This window comes from Oratosquilla oratoria, chromosome 27 (assembly GCF_046742065.1).
Source record: "Oratosquilla oratoria isolate Oo_2021 chromosome 27, ASM4674206v1, whole genome shotgun sequence".
Lineage (NCBI taxonomy): Eukaryota > Metazoa > Arthropoda > Malacostraca > Stomatopoda > Squillidae > Oratosquilla > Oratosquilla oratoria.
This window is the reverse complement of record NC_134803.1, coordinates 49,942,989-49,963,653: the sequence shown is the minus strand read 5'-3', so window position 1 is coordinate 49,963,653 and position 20,665 is coordinate 49,942,989. Positions and strand designations below refer to the sequence as shown.

The 20,665-nt window shown below is 45.3% G+C and overlaps 1 protein-coding gene across 6 annotated transcripts in view; it reads right to left on the bottom strand.

Moving 5' to 3' along the window:
* The window catches only part of stan (Protocadherin-like wing polarity protein stan), a 343,319-nt gene that overhangs the window by 41,350 nt on the left and 281,304 nt on the right, over positions 1 to 20,665 (bottom strand). For all 6 annotated transcript variants that reach the window (XM_076210587.1, XM_076210586.1, XM_076210584.1 and 3 more), the window contains exons 3-10: positions 6,482 to 6,681; positions 5,850 to 5,999; positions 4,721 to 4,885; positions 3,664 to 3,799; positions 2,777 to 3,002; positions 1,810 to 2,014; positions 1,119 to 1,228; positions 227 to 391 (exon numbers count right to left, since the gene is read on the bottom strand). In XM_076210587.1, coding sequence (XP_076066702.1) covers positions 227 to 391; positions 1,119 to 1,228; positions 1,810 to 2,014; positions 2,777 to 3,002; positions 3,664 to 3,799; positions 4,721 to 4,885; positions 5,850 to 5,999; positions 6,482 to 6,681 — 1,357 coding nt within the window. The remainder of the gene's footprint in view (positions 1 to 226; positions 392 to 1,118; positions 1,229 to 1,809; positions 2,015 to 2,776; positions 3,003 to 3,663; positions 3,800 to 4,720; positions 4,886 to 5,849; positions 6,000 to 6,481; positions 6,682 to 20,665) is intronic.

Genomic DNA, 20,665 nt, shown 5'->3' with positions numbered 1-20,665 from the left:
ATTTTCGTATGACTTATTTTTGATATTTGGAATCAGCAGAGAAAAGTTCTTGCATTTAAACACAGGTCTACATAAACACATAGATATAGGTCAGTTGAACGTAAATACACATCCAAACAAACACACGTCAACAGAAACACTGAGTTGTGTTGTTAGTACCACCTCGTCCATTACATCCACTCATTGTGCCCTGTCTATAACACCCACATTCCCTCGAGCCACTTACGAATCAAGATCAACGAAGGCGTGGTCGATGTAGAGGTCGGAGATACAGCCGTGGAAGTGGAGCTGCTGGACCTGGTAGGTCGTGTTGAGCCAAGGAAGCCCGCCCACCTGTAGAGGCCCCGTCACGTCCAGAAACCGGTGGCACGTCTCGGTCAAGATGACACATCTGTGGGTGATGGTGAAGGTGTTTCCCGAAGTGGCAGTCGAAGTTGAGGTCAGAGGAAAGGTTTGGGTGGTGGGATGATGTGGCGACGTGGCGTGGTAGTGGTGGTAAGATAAAAAGAAAATACCAAATTAGTAGAAGGTAACAAGAACGGTACTAGTAAGCTAAATTGGGATTTACTAGCTTCCATTGGGAATTGAATCAAGTTTTCTTAATTACCAAACCCATCAATGACCACTTGTAGAAAACAAATGGCAAATGTAACTGAGGAGATTTATAATTCACAACCATGGCAGGATATGCTGAGAATTTCTTCCAAAATCTTCTTTCATTTACGTGTGGAGTAGGAGTGAGTATAAAATGTTAAAATTGTAGTTTCTATTAAAATCGAATTATGTTTACAGTAGTCAATATGATGACATTCTTTTTTTTTTGAGATCTCATTGAGTGTGTTAGTAAGAGACAGGTTTGTTAATTCAAAAAATCTGAATCTGATTTATTAAAATATCAATCATAATATTACAATAGTAATTCATGACTGATAACACACACATATGGTTTGAAGAGGTATTGTATGGTTCTTTGAAAATCATTATTATTATCAATCCGAGTGCTCATATCACAAACACCACTTGAAAAAATCTCTTTTATTCCCTCTTCCCTCCTTCTTATAGGCTCTCTCCTTTCAAGAAGAATCCAGGATCCGAGTTAGACCCATTCCATGACTCACCTTGGTTCCAAAACCTGGGCGGTAGAGTTGGCGCAGTGGTACTCGCCGATTCTGTCCCCAAACTTGACGGCCAGGGCGGTGTCGCAGTCGTCCAGGCTCACGGTCGCACTCTGCAACGAAGAGGGAGAGAGGGGCGGCATTGCCCAAGAAGGCATCAGTATAATGAGTGTCACTTTTGTCTCGAAGATTGTCGAGGGGGAGAAGTGACTTCGGGGGAGATGCTCTACTGTGACCTCGCCCCCGTCTCATCCCCATCCCAAACCTCGGAAGGGAAAACAGACATAAGCAAGTTTTGCCACCGGTGGTTCAAACAAGCGGCAGCAACTTCAGCAGCAGTTGTAAGTTGATCTTAGCAACAGACGGTGGTGGAACCTCCCTCTTCCTCCCCTAGGGACTTCAGTGACACCCCCTACGGACCAGAGTGCTGCACCACATTATAATTGGAGACTAATTTATACTCAAAAAACATATATGATGTTTTTTAGCAACTACTGTTCCTTTCTTCTGGTGCTCTTCATAAATCTCTCCTACATGACTCTATCTCTGAGGCGCAACATTGTCCCAAAGACCAGAAGCCCTGTTATCACTGGCGAACTACTGAATACTCTCCTGGGGAAGCCTTGAAAGGCTACTTAGGAAGACCACAATATGTGTCAAAGACCACCTTCCCTCCACGACCACCCTTACTCACCCTATTGTAATAATCGACGCTGACGGTGTGCCACTCTCCGTCGTCAACGCCGCCGGGAAGGGAGGCCGAGACGCGCGTGGTGGTCGTGCCCAGGCTGAAGGAGAACCTGATGCTGCCGTTGACGATCTCAAGGGCCACGAAGTCGTGCTTCTCGTTGTAGCGGCCGTTGTACAGAAGGATGCCGTCGGGTTCTCGAGTCGCGAAACTGAAATGGATAAGGAATGGAAAAGGAGTTATTAATAACCTCTTGAATACGATGATGCCTATGTTGGCGCCATGAGCCGCGGGTGGCGTCCTGGGTATATTTATTTTGTAGTTGTAGCTAAGTGACCCCCGTATTCTGTGAACAGGCTCGGTCACGTCTTCTGTGACGTTATATTTATTCAGGATGAAATAGAATAAGTACAACAACATACAAGTACATCATCTCCTCCCCCTTCTCATAAGTCCTTCTCCTCATCTCCCATTTCTCTGTTCTTCTTTTCCCTTTTCTTTATCCTCCTCCTCTTCCTCTTCTCTTTTTTTCTCCCTGTTCCTCCTTTCCCGTTCTCTCTCTTCTCCCATGCTCTCTCCTTTCTTTTCACCTTTCCCTTCCTACTGCTACTCCTCCTTACTTCTCGTTCTCCTTTTCCTCCTCCTCCTCCTCCTGTTTCTTTTCCTCCTCTTCATGCTCCACCTCCTACTTCTCCACCTACCCCTCCTCCTCCTAATCCTTTTTTTTCTCCTCATCCAAATTCTGTTCCTTGTCCTCCTCCTTATGCTCCTCCTCATCCACCCTTTTCCTCCTCTTCTCCCCTTCCTCCTCTTCTTTCTCTCCTTCCCCTACCTTCTGCTTCCCCTTTTCCTCCTCTCCTCCTTCCCTTCCCACTCTTCTTCCCCTACCTCCTGCTCACCCTCTTTCTCCTCTCCTCCTCCTTTTTCTTCTCTTCTTCCCCCTACCTCCTGCTCACCCTCTTCCTCCTCTTACCTGACTTTGAGATGGAGTCTGTGCCGCTGTTTCAGAGACGGGAAGGTGAGGAAGGACCCTCTAGCGAAACGGCGCGCTCGCAGCTGGCACGTGGCGGTGTGGTAGAGGGAGCGCGTGCAGTTGGCACACGTGAAACCACCGCGGTCCATCGCGGAGCAGTGTGAACCGTGAGCGCAGACGCCGTCTTTACACGGACCGCTCAGCATGTTCACCTCGCAGTTGGTACCTGTTGGGAGAGAGGGAAGGGAGAGAAAGGGGAACATTAGTCAATGTCAAAAAAAAAAAAAAAAAAAAAAAAAAAAAAAAAAATTGCTCGTCCACTCCCTTTGGAGGAACGAGGAATGTATATATACATGTATGTATGTATGTATGTATGTATGTATGTATGTATGTATGTATGTATGTGTGAATATCTGGCGTCTGGGATCCTTATCTTATGAGAAATGTAAACACCAGACTTGATGAGGGAGTCTGGTGTTTATGGTATGTATGTATGTATGTATAATAGTATGTAAGTATGTATGTATATATGTATGTATGTATGTATGTATGTATGTATGTATGTATGTATATATGTACGTATGTATGTATGTATGTATGTACGTGTGTGTGTGTATGTATGTATGTATAATAGCATGTATGTATGTATATATGTACGTATGTATGTATGTATGTATGTATGTATGTATGTATGTATGTGTGTGTGTATGTATGTATGTATGGATGCATGTATGTATATATGTATGTAAGTACGTACTGTATGTACAATCGTATGTATGTATGTGTGTATGTATGCATTTATATATGTACGTATGTATGTATGTGTGCGTATATATACATATATGTACATGGATCCTACTTGACGAAGCCGCCGTTGCGGCACTCACCTGTGTATCCTGGGAGGCAGACGCAGGTGTATCCGCCCTCGCGCCGCATGCAGGAGCCGTGATTGCCGCAGGGGTTCGAGTAGCAGAGGTTGACCTCTGTGTCGCACTCGTAGTGTTCCCGCATGCCCGTGAAGCCCTGAGGTCGTTGGAGGCAGCGGAAGAAGAAGAAGGAGACAGTTAACATTAAGTCCGGGAATCAGTAACAGAGTCCAGAGTCACCATGAATGGGTCGATGGCGATGGGGTAGAGGATTCTTTCAGTCATATTCTCATTAGGTATAAATCACTATGATTAAAGTTGGTGTTGTCAGACATGGTAATCTAGATTAGGAAAATAAAGAAAATGGTGGTAGGTGGGTTGGATGGGTTTGTAGATTATTGTTGTCACACTCAGCCCCCAGAGGTACGCCAGCCTCTTCCTCCCTCTTTATTAGATCTTCTTCCCCTTCTCTCTCTATCTTTTTTTCATTTTCGGTGTAATTCTGTCTGTTTGTCTGTCCGTCTGTCTGTTAACATAATATCGTCTATCGCTACACATAAACATCTGCTGTTTTTAAAAGTCCCTCCCCCATTTTGTATACCTTATCTATCTATCTCTACTCCTTTCAACTGTTTTGATTAATTTTCTTCCTTGTTCCCTCTCTTCCACTCTTATTTTGTTTTCATCTTCTAATCTTCCCTTTATTCTACTCTCTTTCCCACTTATCCCTCCCTACTTCTGCAAAATTTCTTCTCCTTCTTGTCTAGCCTTGCTTCCTCATCTTAGTCCACCGAGATATTTATAAGCCATTCATCCGTTTGTGTGTGTGTGTGTGTATGTGTGCGCTCACCTATGTTTGTATGCATGATACCTAGTACTGTAGTTTTGGAACGCTCAAGGCTCAACCTAGTCCTCTTAACTTTTTGTCCCATCTCATCTTCCCTCACCTCCCCTTCCTTTCCCTTCCCTTCCTTTGGCCATCTCTCTTCTGCTTCTCATTCCCCTACCGTCCCCTTTGGAAGCAGACACCAAAGGGAGAAATGTCCCTCTCCTCTTTCTCCTCCTTCTTTGGACTCACCTTGGGACACCTGCAGGCGAAAGTGTTGACCGGGTAGATGGGCCTGAAGAGGATAGTGTCTGACGCGATGAACCCGGAGGCCGTGCCAAACTTGAGAACACTGAGGCACTCCTCGAAGTTGAGGCAGGGCTCACGTACACACAAGGTGTCGTCAAAGGGTAGTACCTGCGGGTGGAGACCCAGGTTAGAGTGCAAAAAGATTACAATTTCGTAAACTTAAATGTTGACATTATACTTTCATACAAGCACGCACACACTGTAGAGCAATGCTGGATATATACATGAAATAAATTTGCATAAGCATATTTGTACTATAAAAGAACTCAATGTATATAGAAATATATATTTGTGTGCAACCATATGTACTAGCAAGCACAAATACTTTTTAAGCATCCCAGCAAATTGTGTGGCAAAGCCACTATGCAATTAATAATGACAAGAACAGAGGAGAGGATAGGAGAAGAACAGTAGTTTTCGTTAAGGACGGGCGTAAAAGAAATCAAAATTCGACTAAAAAGCAATTGGTTCATAAGACTTTATAAGACAAGTCTTGTGTATAATAGAAATAACTGTCCCCCTGTTTCGTGCATCTGGAGAAGGCGTATAACTAAGTAGGTATGAAAGAAGTATGAGAGACCACGAGATTATGGAGTGTGGTAGGGGGAGAGATTTAAAGGCAGTGAAGGACTTTTGTGCTGAGTCTGAAGTCCAAGTGAGTAGTAAATTAAATCAAAATGCTTGAGGTAAGTGCTGACTTAAAGCAGTGGTGTGTAATGTCACCATGACTGTTCAACATGCGTATGGATGAAGTGACAAGAAAGGAGAGTAAGGTTGTAAAAAATGGACAAGTATGAATGTTATACAGCATATTAATTTACATGTAGATGCAACTATTCTGTTTGCAGAGTCAAAGGAGGTAAGTATTGCCATCAAATTGGTAGAATTTGCAATGGGAAAGAACTTCTTATTAAAAATTCCTCATTCCTTAGGTATTTCCCACATTTCCTCCCATTACAATGCCATTTTATCCCTCCCTGATGATTACCTTTGCCTATCCCATGTACCGGTGCCCTCTCTCCCCCTCTCCCACTCCCTCCACCTTCTTTCCCTCTACTCCCTCTCTCATTACCTCGACGGTGGCGAGCCTGGCCAACATGTTCCTGTGGAGGTAGACGCGCTCACGAAGGTACTGCTGGTCATAGAGTTCCTCTCCTGCCCGGTCGGGCCGCTTGGCGCTGAAGGAGACGTTCAGGATGCGGGCGTCCACGTCTGTATCGTCCTGCAGAAAGGGGATGGACGAGGTCAATCAGTTAGTCAAAAGAAGTTGGCGACTAGATAGTTTTCTTTCGGAGCCGCCGCTTCTTTGTAGAAAGTCCCGTGGAAAGGACAGTCTGACGAAAAAAGCACCCTAGAGTACATCTACACCTTATTCCCTCTGGGCCGTTGCTGTCCTCGAAGGAATACCAGCGGAGGCAACATCACTTAGAGCCTTTAGCCCCTCCCTACCTTTATGTTTCTCAGGCCCACTGAAGATTATATGCATGAGGGGCGGCCGGCCGGCTGATAGGCGGCGCGACATGATCAGGTGACGAGATTTGAAGACAACTTCAAATCTCGCACCACCTCTTTCTGTTCCTCGAAAAGATGTCACATGCATGCAGTCTCTCTCTCTCTCTCTCTATCTCTCTCTCTTTCTCTCTTTCTTTCTCCCTCTTCCATCCCCCCCCCACCCACGCCCTCAGAGGAGACGCGGCTGCCTACCTGGATGTTGAAGATGTAGATGTTTTCCCGCGGACACGGGATGATGGCGGCGAGTCCGTCGACGAAGAAGGAGAGGAGCGGCGACAGGAAGGCTTCCTGGGTCATATTGTGGAGGCGCACAGTCACAGAGTTGAAGAGCATCGCGTCCGTCACCAGGAGCACCTGAAGACTCATCTCGGCGCAGACCTCATTCAGACCATCTGTAGGAGAAGAAAGGAAAGGTCTCAGAGAACAAGTTTACGTAGGCAGGTGGACAGATGGCATTCAGCCAGCTGAAGGATATGGAATTAAATTTGATTATTATCTAAAACATGTTCAACGTGTTATCAAAGTCATAGAACAAGATATGTTTATATGTAGACGCAATTACAGGAGGAAGTAGATGGAACTAACCAACGGAGAGAACAAATGGACAGGTGTGCATACACACAGAGGAGGAGGACGAGGAGGAAGGAAAGAATAGGGAGGAGGAATAGTGTGTGTGTGTGTGTGTGTGTGTGTGTGTGTGTGTGTGTGTGTGTGTGTGTGTGTGTGTGTGTGTGTGTGTGTGTGTGTGTGCGCGTGTGTGTAGAACATGAAAAACAATGACTAGGCACTTGCTGTCCCACAAGGCTTCTGACAACGCGAACCGAGATCATCGGGCTCGGCACTTGTCGCTGCGGAACGAACCCGAGCGTATGATACCACAGCGGCGCACAAACACTCGAGTCCTTACAAGGTACCAGGTATCAGGCACCACGTACCAGGCACCAGGAGGGGTGTCCTAGTGTCGTCGCAGGTCCCGGAACCTGAAGGATACCGATCCTCGGATTACTATGCACTAAGCATTGAAGTCTCCTCCTCCTCCTTTCAGTAGGATGAATTCTGCGTAGACTTCCGAAGGACGAATTCGTATGACCAAGGTTCCTGGTTGTACGGCACTCGGGGTCTCTCAACTTTAAGAGACGGGAGGGGAAGATGGTGGGGGTCCATTTACAAAGGAAAAAGCTGAGTCTTGCTGTATTTCTTCGGACCCAGGCGGGGGTGGGGGGCAAATATGGTCCTTCATCCATTAAGAACTAAGAGCATAAGATGGGGAAATGTGCGTACATGCCTTGGGTGGTTATCTCATTTACAATGGGTAAGAGGCCTTTTAGTACACATATTTTCTCAACAAGGTTGCTCTCCTTATACACACGTGTACAGAGTAGGCCAGGGTAGTGTAGGGTAAGGTTAGGCAGGGTAGGGCAGGCCAGTGAGGTGTTAGGATCACGCGATTGGATTGTCTCTTGTGTAGCTGTTTTGTTTCAACAAGAGGTCCGATTCTTTCTCAAACCGCACCAGTTACAGATCCCCTACCGTCCCTTCCTATCGTGGTAAAAGACCACTACATATGGCTACAACTGTAGATCCCACTATCGGAGAAAAGAAAGAACGTTGTACGAAGATACGTTTATTACGATCACTGAATGTGATCCTCACGCTGAAGAGGATCACAGACAGTGATCGTAATATAAATATTTTCGTACAACATTCTTTTTTTTTCACCGACAGTGGGATCTACAGTTCATCTTACCGACGTCTTAGAACGTTTAACTCGCTTGCATATGGATACAAGATATTTAGAAAAACTACAACTGAAGTGGAGAGTGAAAAAGAGTTTGGTGTAATCATGCAGTGACTTTAAACCGTTTCAGCATTGCATTTCTGCCATAGAGAACGCAAACAAGGTTTCAGGATTGATAACACAATATCTTGACTTCATAATTTCATCTATCATCAACCAAGCAAATAAAACACTGGTCCGACCATACTTGGAATATTATGTTTCAAACTTCATTGTGAGATTGGAAAAAGCAGAGAGACAGAACAACCATCTGTTATCAAATATAAGAAACAGAACATATGGAATCAGCGTAAAACATTTGAACTCATTAAAGACATGAAAAGATTGGCAAGAGCAGAGAGACAAACCAATAACTATTATCATATATGAAAAAAGAAAAAATACATGAAATCCGAGTAAAACATCTTAAAAGTTATTTTTCCAAAAGAAGGTAAGATGAAGGGGGGGGGGTCGATACAGGGCTTTAGAATTCTAACGTAAAAGAAAATGATAACATCAGATATGAAAACATCTTCACACTAGACGGTTACCAGACAAAAGCATATATCTTCAATATGGCAGGACGCAGGTTTCATTTCAAAATAAGTTGAAAAAAATCACTAACTTCATGGTTAACTAATGCAATAAACTATCAAAGTTCTAAGATTAAGATAAATACCACAAGAATATGCTCTAATGCCTCTCAACTTTTAATCTCATTTGCTCATTTTATTTCGTGTGTTTGAATGTTTGTCTAATTTTTCTTCTTCTGTATCCAACCTCATAATGGACCTATGTACCAAAAGCCTACTGTCGGCTCGACCTAAGCACGCATATCATTAACCACGACAGTCGACATCAAAACAAAGAAAAAAAGAGAGTATGCAACTCCACCAGTGAAGACGAATAAGAATAATCTTCACTTGCTCATTACACCCTGATGTAATACAGTCCAATGCACCCTGAAACCACCAATCTGCTCATTTATTCATTCATTCATCCTACCCCCTTTCCTTCCAGGTCTCCACCGCCAGCAGACAAGACACATGACCTACAGTACCTAACAGAGCAATCACAGGACAACACAGCACATCACGGCGATCGTAAACGGAATATCTCACTCCCACTCACTCCCGGGAATGCAAGAGAATCCAGAAGTTTTGCGTAAAAATGAACCAAAACGAGCCCGGTCTTATATGGAAAAGTCTTAAGAAGAAGAAGAAGAAGAAGAAGAAGAAGAAAAAGACTTCTGGAAAATTCCCGTTAATGGAATAACTTCCCGAAGTCTTTAGACTGTCCATGCCTGTCGGCTGGACCTTAAGTTCTTGTACAACCCTCACCCTCCCACTCTCCATCTCCCTCCTCCTCCTCTTCTCCATCTCCCTCTTCCTCCTCCATCTACTCTCTTTCTCTCCCATCATTCAATTCCTCTGCATCCCTCACTTCTCTTCTTCCCCAAGGAGATAAAGGAAGAATAAGAAAAGACTAAGGAGGGGGAATAAGAGGAGGAGGAGGTGGAGGTGGAGAGGGAAAAGAAGGAGAATGGGGAAGAGGAGGAGAAGAAGGAGTAGGAAGGGAGGGGAGGAGTAGGAGGGAGAGAAGGAGCTGAGGGACAAGGAAAAGTAGGAGTAGGAAAGTGAGGAGGAGAAGGAGTAGGAATGGAGGGGGAGGAGTAGTAAGGAAGGGGAGGAGTAGGAGGGAGAGAAGGAGCTGGAGGACAAGAAAAAGTAGGAGGAGTAGGAAAGGGAGAAGGAACAGGAGAAGAGGAAGGAGATAAAGGAGTAGGAGGAGAAGTAGGTAAAGCAGGATGAGAAGGAGGAGGGAAGGAAAAAAGAGAAATGACAGGGAGCAAAGATGAAAAGAGGAGAAGGAGTTAGAGAAAGGAAACGATTGCTAGGAAAGATAGAACTGGAAGAGGGAAGAAAAGGACAAGAAGGAAAGCAAAGGAGGAAAGAGGACCTTACACCACTACTGGCACTTGCACCGTCATTGGCACTACTTCCTGTGCCAGCTCCATCAATCTTGATATTTTCCTCCTCCTTCTCCTCGATTAGGCCAGATAGGAAAGAACCCAGACACATGCGGTCGAGCTCAAATTTACTCTTCTTTCTCTCCCGTCCTTTTCTTGTTTATAAAGTTGGTGTAAAGATAAGTAGGAGAGCGTGCAAGCGGAAACATATCGAATATGCACATAGACACAGACACGCAGGAGCCTCACCACGTGCATGGTGAACGACCCTTTGTATGTTAGGGTGGTGAAATGCCTGTCACACTGCAGCCTAAAGTGCAGACAAAGAGAATGTCCGTGTTAATTATGTATAATGACCGCGTTCCTTTGGCCGTATCCACACTGAAGAACAGCAGAAGGCGCATTGGAAGTAGCAGGAGGAGGAACAGAAGCTAGAGGCTCGGTGGCAGATTAATGATTTACCCTTCAGTTAGAGCAGCCAGGATAAAAATGAATTTGCCATATTTAGGCGTCTACAGGAAGTTATTGTCGACGATCTGGCTGTTCTGAATTTGCTTCCAAAGAGCGTTTCGTTCAATCAGGAAGTCAATTTAGAATTGTACACTACGGGCGTAGAGGATTTGGTATAAATTCTACGGTATAACAATCCACATTTCAACAAACCCACGTCCCCTTTAAAGAGGAGGGAAGGGTAAAGGAGGAAGAGGAAAGGCATAAAGAAGAAGAAAAAGAGAAAGATGAGGAGGAGAAAGATGAAGAAGAGAAATAAGAGGATGGAAAGAGGAGGAGGAGAGAAGTGTAAAGGGAGAATAGAAAAGGGATAAAGAAGAAGAGGAAGAGAAAGACACCAAGGAGCAAGATGAGGAGGAGAAATAGGATGAGGGGGAAGAGGAGGAAGAGGATGAGAAGGAGGAAGAAGAAGAGGATGAAAAAGATGAAGAGGAGGAGGAAGAGGAGAAGGAGGAGAAGATGGAGGGGGAGGAAGGGTGCAGCGTAGAAGTGGATGAGGTAGGGTTGGAATGGGAGGCAGGAGGCTATTGATAAAGGTGAAGGAGAACAAGGGAATGAGAAATGGTAGGACCGTGTGAGCGTATTATTATTGCTATTGCTTTGCCCTCCTTTCTACGCCTCACCCACTCCCTTTAGTCTTCCATTAACCCTCCCTATCGTCACCCGACCCCTTTGATGCACCTAACGCTCTTCATCTTCCATTTTCCATTCTCCTTTCCTACAATTTTTCTTTCCATTCTCTATTTTTCTTCCTAAGTCTATTCGTGCTCTCGCCCTGCTCCATTTCTTTCGTTCTTTCTTCTTTTTTTCTTCTTTGTGTGTTTGTGTGTGTGTGTGTGTGTGTGTGTGTGTGTGTGTGTGTGTGTGTGTGTGTGTGTGTGTGTGTGTGTGTATGTGAATGCACACGGGTGTTCATCTTCCACAGGTTCTCACACTTCCTCGCTGTTTTGGTGTTGTTTTGCATGACTTCTTTTTCGTCATGCACGAGAAAACCGTCAACAAATCGGCAGCTTGGACTCTCAGGATGCCCGCGACCTCACGGAACTCGGCAACGGTCACCAAGAGGGAGGGGTCATGTTAAAGGTCATTTAGTGAGGAAGTTCTGTCATGAATGACATGGATCATCGTAGAATCTTAGTCTCTTGTCTAGCGATGACTGCATCAATGTTGTTGTTGATTTAATGCAAGGCGGATCCTAGAATCTTAGTATGATGGTGACAGTGACTGTCACGGGATTTACACTTCATAAGGAACTGGTAATATTTTCGTCTGATATGGAACGCAATAAATTAAAACAACAATAATGGAGGAGTATCGTGATGGGAAGGTAACGAGCGATCAGTTTCGAGGTACTTGTGCACTGGTGACGTAATCGAAAGCGTGCTGGTCTCACATTTGTTTAGTTATGGGTTCGAGTCCCGCTTACTCTTCGATTCCCGGTAGCGACCGTATGCTACCTGTCCCAATAGGCCAAGAAGCTTCGACAGCAGTTACGTGCCTCCTGGCGTACGCTTTTCACCTTCATCATGAACACGTATATAACATGAGAGTAAAGGAGGAAAGGATCATGAAGAAGCGACAGAAAAGAAGTTGAAGGAAGATAATAGGAGGATGAAAATAGAAGGACGGAAGGAGGAGGGGGAGGGGGAGGGGAAAGGGAGATGGAGGGAGGGAGGGAGGGAGGTGAAAGATGATGTGGACTTACTGAGGAATAAATAAAGCTGATCTTTGCAAATTTGAAGCCAAAGTTTTAATGAAGCCGTTTTTTCAAGGCAAAGTCTGAGATATTGTGTTTCTCATTCCTGTTTGTTTATGGACGGTGGCCGGAGGAGGAGGAGGAGGAGGAGGAGGAGGAGGAGGAGGTCAGGAGGAGGAGGAGGAGGAGGTCAGGAGGGAGGTTTGGAAACACAACAGCAAATCATAATATCACGAAACACGACCGGGGTTGGATATAACAGAACTTATTTGGTTGCCTGTCAGCAAGATGACTTAAACAATGTTAAATGCTTTCTCTCTCCCTTTGTGTCCACAGCGTTGTGGAACTGTTTCAATGGTTTTGGATAATGAATCTGTCAGCTTCCGTCCATTTGTATTTGCAGATCACGGGTATGATTTCAAATACATCTTCAATAACACTGACATTCGTCCACAATCCAGTTAGATCGTAGACACATTCCAAAGCCAGTTCCGTTCCAATCTCAACCGAGGCTTTAAGCCAAACAAAGCCAAGCCAAACCAAGCCAAGCTATGCTAAGCTAAAAAAAAATCTTTCAACATTCCAAGCTCGGAGGCCATTGGTTTGAGGTAGTGAATAAACGGTTCGGTGCTCCTGAATCACATTGAATGCTTCGCGTTCTGTATCGATCACGGGGCTCACAGAAACTCCCTTCGTCGATCACGGGTGAGTTACCGATGGGCCCTCGATCCTCCACAAGCGAATGGGTTTTTTGTCGCCAATAGGAGAGTTCTATAGACGAAGTAATCGACTTGTAATGAAAACGGAGATGATGACAGACGGAAAGGGAGACAGGAAATCTATTTATGAGTACAGGAATGCGGAGAGATATGAATACACGCACACGTGCACGCACGTACATACGCACACCAACACGCATACACGCATATATACATATGCGCACATACACGTGCACACACAGGCACACACATTCTTTTTGCAGAGAGGGGGAAGCAAAGACAATTTAACTCAGATGAGAATTAAGAGAGGAGAGAGGACATGGGCAGGTTGGGTTGACTTGGAGAGAGGGAAGGACAGGGAAGGAGAGGAAGATAGGCAAAGGAACGGGTTAGGAGAGAATAAAAGCATGTGGAACGATACTCACGATCGCGCGCACACACGCACACACACCTGCCACTACGGTGGTCCGGGTTCGATTCACGCACAGGGCTGAAATAATTTCAGTATCGCTGCGTTGTTACTCCAACTTTCGTGGGCGGGGGGTTGGGTGTGTGTGTGTGCGTGTATGGTCACAGTATTACCAATAGATCGGTCATACGAGCTCTGAGCTCTCATTCGGGAGGTTAATAACTGTCGATCACGAGTCCAACTCGTGATCCAAGACAATGATGGATAGTGAATCACACACATACACACACGCAGACACACACATACATACACACACACACGTACAAACACACACACACACACACATACACTGCTGCTACAGCGGTCCGAGTTCGAATTCCACCCAGGGCTGAAATAATTTCAGTATCGCTGCGCTGCGAGTCGTTACTCCAACTCTCGTGGGTGGGGAGTTGGATGTGTGTGTGCGTGTACGGTCACAGCAGTACCCATAGATCGGTCATATATGAGCTCTCAGCTCTCTTACGAAAGGGTAATAGCTGTCGATCACGAGTTCAACACGTGATCCAAGACCATGGTGAATCATACACATACATACACACACACACACACACACACACACACACACACACACACACACACACACACACACACAAACACACACGCATACGTACACAAACGCACACGTGCACAAACGTACACTCACCAAATATCCACACATGCATTCATCGGGATTAGGCTTGGCCTGACCTAACCTGAGGCAATGCGGCACTATGAGTGCGCGCGCGCGCGTGTGTGTGTGTATACATGTGTGGGTGTAAGAGAGAAAGAGGAAGAAGGGAGAGAGGGAGTAAGGGAAAATGAGAGGAAGAGAAAGGGGGTGACGATGAAGTATGAGACAAAGAAGAGGAAAAAAAAGGGGGGGGAGGGGAGAAAGTACCATTGAATGCGAGAGAATGTCCGTGTAGGCGAGGGAGCGAAGTCCACAGTATCTCCACGTACGTATGTATGTATGTATGTATGTATGTACGTATGTATGTTTGTATGTATGTATGTACTTATATATGTATGTATGTATGTATGTATGTATGTATGTATGTATGTACGTATGTTTGTATGTATGTATGTATGTATATATGTATGTGTGTATATGTATGTATGTATGTATGAATGTATGTACGTATGTATAAATGTATGTACGTGTATAAAGTGTAAGTTGCTGAGCTGAAGCACACTGATTTTCGTCCTCTCATTTTATGCAATGGGGGGGACGGAGAGGGGGGGTCGCCGATTTAATGAAGCGGCCTTGCTGTGGATGTGCTGTGTCTTGCGACACTGCTTCTGACCCAGGGCAGTGGACAGGGTGCAGGGATGACCCGTCATTCAGGAGGTGCTAAGATAAGAGGGAGGGTGGAGGGGTGTGGAGTGTATTCAGGGATGGAATGGGTGGGAATGATTTTATGCCTTTTTCTTTTTGGCTACCCCCCTTGTAAGGGGGAAAAAGCCTTGGTATATGTATGTATGTATGTATGTATGTATGTATGTATGTATATATATATATATATACATATATACACATATATATGTATGTATGTATATATATATATATATATATATACATATACATACATATATATATATATATATATATATATATATACATATATAGTGTATATACAGTATATATACGCATACACAAATACTCCAACAAGTTGAGCTACGACTGCACGCTGTGGGGCACTGGTGGGGAACGGTGGGGAGGAATAGTGCGTGTGGTGATCAGTGGTGAGGAATGGTCGGGTTTGGTGTGGTGTCTGTAGAACGATTGTGGGTTGCCACCGCTCAGCGAAGCGGGCGAGTCGGGACGGGAAAGATTACATTACTTTCGGGTGAGTTTTGAGAGGGAGAGTGGCCGCAATAGCACTCCCCCTCCTCCCTTACGTGGAGAGGGGAGGAGAGGGGGAGAGTGGAGGGAAGAGAAGAGGAGAGGAGAAGAGTGGAGGGGAGAGAAGAGGAGAGGAGGAAAGTGGAGGGAAAAGAAGAGGAGAGGAGAAGAGTGGAGGGAAGAGAAGAGGAGAGGAGGAGAATGGAAGGAGAGAAGAGGAGAGAAGAGTGGGGGAAGAGAAGAGGAGAGGAGGAGAGTGGAGGGAAGAGAAGAGGAGAGGAGAAGAGTGGAGGGAGAGAAGAGGAGAGGAGGAGAATGGAAGGAGAGAAGAGGAGAGGAGAAGAGTGGGGGGAAGAGAAGAGGAGAGGAGAAGAGTGGAGGGAAGAGAAGAGGAGAGGAGGAGAGAGGATTTGCAAGGGAAGGTACCTCGACGAAACTTCCTTTCCCTTCCCACTTTCTTCCTAAATCAATTCTTTCTCTTCATTTCTTTATTCTTCTTTCTCTCTCTCTCTCTCTCTCTCTCTCTCTCCCTCTCTCTCTCTCTCTCTCTCTCTCTCTCTCTCTCTGTGTGTGTGTGTGTGTGTGTGTGTGTGTGTGTGTGTGTGTGTGTGTGTGTGTGTGTGTGTGTGTGTGTGTGTGTGTGTGTGTGTGTGTGTGTGTGTGTGTGTGTGTGTGTGTGTGTGTGTGTGTGTGTGTGTGTGTGTGTGTGTGTGTGTGTGTGTGTGTGTGTAACTCGCTGTGGCGACGGTGTCCGATTACGCCGATTACGATGCAACGAGATACAATGATACCTCAGGATTAGCACCCACACATGTGCGCGTAAAATCGTGTACACACATACATACACACACACACACACACACACACACACACACACACACACACACACACATACACACAAACACAGACACACGCACAAATATACACACACAGAAATACACACATTTGTACGCATGCAAAACCGCACACATACGCACAAATATACACAGACACACACACATATATATGTGCACATATTCACATATATGCATACACATATACGCATAGAAGCAAGGGAAAGGGGAGTGGGAGTGGGAGGAGGAGGGGGAGGAGAAGAAAAGGGAGGAGGACATGGGGAGGGAGGGAGGAGAGGGAAAGAAAAAGAAGAGAAATGGTACGGAATATTCTTGTTAGTAATAACCACCGATTGTATCATTGGAGACAATACCGCATAGAACCATGGAGGTGACAAAGATTTTTTTTTTTTTTTTTTTGCTTTAGTCTAATCATAAATGTCGAGTGACTTGATCGTGGGAATGTTATGAATATTCCCAAAATATAATCTGCTTAAGACATACAGTTAGTGATCCATACAGGAGGGAAGTGTACGGGAATGAGAATGGGAAAAGGGCAAGAGAAGGAAAGAGAGAAAGAAAGGAAGGAAAAAGAAAAGGAAAGTGAACAGGTATGGGGATGGGAAAGTAGAGGAAAAGAACGAGGAAGGGTAAGAAAGGGAGGAAAGGGGAAGAGTGGGAAAAGAAAGAGGGAAGGGAAGAGGAAAGGAAAGTAGGGGAGAGAAGGGGGTACGTGTGAAGGAAAGAGAAGCGACCTGCAGAAGTAGGCAGGCACGCATCCAGTCAGTCAGTCAGTCAGTCAGTTGACCACCGCTCGGCCAGCTCATGACACACGAGAACCGCTAAGCCTTAAGTCGACGACAGCAGCAATGCGCAGATCCATGTCTCGTCTTTAGCAGGGAGGTCAATTCCCCGCCCACGCCACCCAACACGCTCCACCCACGCACGCCCTTCCACTCGCCCGTTATTGTTTCTTCATCTCCCGTTCCACTTTCTTCTTCTTCTTCTTCTTCTTCTTCTTCTCCTTTTCCTCTTCTTCTTTTCCTCTTCTACGCCTGTTTTCCATTCTCATACTCTTCCTCCTTCTCCTATTTACCTTTTCTTCCTATTTCTCCTCCTCCCCTTCATATTCTTCTTCCTCCTCCTCCTCCTCCTCCTCCTTCTGGTCCTCCTCCTCCTCAGCATTTGGTTTCTTTGAAGAACGCCTTCACCAGTACCAGTTTTCTTCGTCTGAGGAGGGGGAGGGTAGGGTGGTGGTGGGGGGTATGTCACGTGACCAGAAGGGTATCAGCAGAAGGAATATCATCAAAGGTCACCACCACCACCACCACCACTACTACCACCGCCACCACCACTACTACCACCACCACTACCACTACCACCACCACAACCACCACCAATACCACAACCACCACCACTACGATGGAATTGGATTCTATTCTTTGCCATCGAAGTCCATCATTCCGAGATCGTCATAAATTTTTCTTTCTTTCTTTTTGCTGATAGGCAAGTTGGTGGGTTTATGTAGGTCAGGTTCGGATTGGTTAGCTTGAATCATCTAAGTTTACATTGAACAATCCCACGTTTGAGATAAAACTTCTGGTAAGTTTTAATGAAATGGCAATCCAATCGTGGTCATTCTATGAACACCGGCTGAATATCATCGTAAGTCTAGAATGTTATTGTAGTTGACATTTGATGAGGGATTGGTCTAAGTTTGGTACCTTCAATGTTTATATAGATTTTCATGGAGGTTCATGAAACAGTTCTTGTAATACACAGTTTAAAAAAAAGCTTGTTCGTCTTTTGATATATGGATGTTGTTTTTTCCCTAATACTCAGATTGATCTCAAAATTGAAGAAAAGTATAGCGTTTATTTTATTCTATTTTTTTAAGGTGAGATACAGTCGACCAACATACCATTCAAGTGCTGCCTCCTCCTTCTCCTCCTCTTCTTCCTCCTCCTCCTCCTCTTCCTCCTCCTCTTGGCTAAGCGGACTCTGTCAGAAACTCTCAGGTCTTCCCATTGCACATCTGTTCCCTTTGGGGGGACAACACCACTACCCACTGTCGTCTGCTGCAGACGTGGCTCCAACGGACCCAACCGTCCACACACCCACGCACGCGTCGCCCAGACTCCTCTCTCATCACCATCAGTTTGAGTGACCTTCTCTTCGTTGCTGTCCTTTGTTAATTTGTAATTTCTAGTTTCTGCACAGAGGGTGCAAGCTGACCAGTGCTTTGTGTTACCACTAAAAGTCACTTTGCCCCAAATTTTTTGTAATCTCTTGGGTGAACTATTTCGTCTGTAAAAGAGCATTCCACCACACACATACACACACAAACAAACACAGAAAAATCTGTTATATTACAAAATGCAAAATTTTTCAGAAGTTGCAGGATTTGTGTCGTTTGTTAGTTTACGGATTTCATGTGATATGTAACCAACCCACTTCCTCCCAGTCCCTTAGTAAGCCTTGGATGATTGATATATAAACATAAAATCCATACGAATTTGTCTTGATCCTCAGGGATTGCACTTCCAAGTTGACTTTTTTATTTAAACAATCCAATAGTGATATTTCTATACCATTTACCTCTACCTTTTGGACCAAAAATTCATGCAGTATGGAAAGAAATGCTAACAAGATATACGAAGCTTTCATCGGGTTTGTCACGACACTGAAAAGAAAATTGAAAGATGGAATATCCACACGATGCGCGACACATCGATCTACCTATGCAGGAGGAGCTCTTACGTACTTCACATTCGCACGACTTCAGCCTTGTTAACTCTTCGCTCGCTTGCTTGTACAAGCACTCACGCTTGCGCCTCTCCCCGTCTCTCCATTTCTCTCCTTTTTTCAGAACACCTTATTGCATGGAAAGGGCTCACGACTACTGCCCTGCTATTCCTGCTGCCTTGCCTCCCCTGCTTTGCTATCCCTACTGCTTCTCCTTCCCTGTTTTGCTATACCTACTGCAAAGCTTGAATTCTCACTCACATCTTTAATCTCTTTGCTCATTCAAAAAACCGACCTCGCCATTTCCACCATTCTCCTCCACTCTTATCACTCCCACACACACACGCCCCGTTCTCCTCTCCCCCATCCTCCTCCCTCTCCCCTCCATTTCCCCTCTTATCTTCTTAAACACCCGATCAGCCTTGATCCTTCTTATCTGCAGATCAGCCGCTAACCGCGTAGCCCAAAAGAAAAAAGCCGAGAGCGCTTAGCATTCATCCGATCATGGGCGTACTTGAGGGCTTCCCTGAGGGCGGGTCGTGGGCGTGGCAACCCTAGCTCAGACTTGGGTTGATAAAAAATTGGGGCTTCCACCCTCCAACGCCCACCTTTAAGTCTTTGGGCGGCGTGAGGTGGCGACGATGCTGACACTGAAATTTCCAACGGCTTACACACGTTGTTGAATCCTTCCGGCAGCTGAGCTTGTAATCCCTAATCAGAAGCTGCTGCTGCTGTTGCTGCTACTGTTTCTAGTGCAGCTGTTACTGGTGCAGCTGCTCTTTCTTCCCGTTTCCTTGAAGCTGGGCGTTACGTCATCCTCTGTATGGTGAATCTCCGGTCTTCGTCGTCGACAGCGTCTGAGGGTCCGAGGACTGCCATCGTACTCGAGTCGCTCACGAGGCTGGCGGGGGAGGACCTTTGTCCTTGTTTTTTATTTTCTTCAGCTACAATTGACATTTCTCGAAATGGCACGCTCGTCTGTCCCACCTTTGCTTTTGTTGTTCAATAAAATTCCCCCTCCCTTCTCTCCACTTTTTTTTTTTTTTACTTATCTATATTTCGTTCTGTCGTTCTCCATCTATAACTCTCCCCTCCCCACACTTAATCTCTTTTTCTCTGAATCTTTCTTTGTCTCGCTTAGGTCATTTAGGTTGTTTTCGATCTATTTTTTTGGTAGGGAGGAGGGGAATGCATTGCTACTATTGGACGTCTATATCTGGAGTTATATAAAAAAGGTCCTTCCTTCCTTCCTTCCTCCTTCCTTCCTTCCTGGTCTCTCAACAAAACAATATCCCTTTTTCATTGGATTTTACCCTTACAAGCCTATAACTTCCCTCAGCTGCCTAGATTCTCAACCAAGCGGAAGAGGATAGAGTGCCCAGTTTTGATTGGATCCGCTTGTCGAGTCAGTAATCCGGGAGAACTGGCCGAGTGCCGGGGAGAGGGGAGGGGGGTTGTGTGAGGGAGATGGGGGGACTTTTGGGGGGGAGGGGGTCACAGCTCCCACACGTCAGTGTCGCTTGTTTGTTTGTTTGTGTGTTTTGCATCCTGTGATTTGTGTTGTTTGAATTGGACCTTTCTCGCACTGGACCTTTCTCGCACTGTTGTTTTATTTCTACTTCTGCTTTCATTTCTTTACTTCTGACTTTCTCTGCTGGATTCTTTCGTTTTTATGCTTGCAGTTGACCACCGGTGGTAATGTGATTATGAGCTCATATACACCACATGGGATATTTGCAACAGTCTCTGTCCTCTCTCTCCCCACCCCCCCCCTCTCTCTCTCTCTCTCTCTCTCTCTCTCTCTCTCTTGTGGAGTCCTGTCTGTTTCCAGTGATC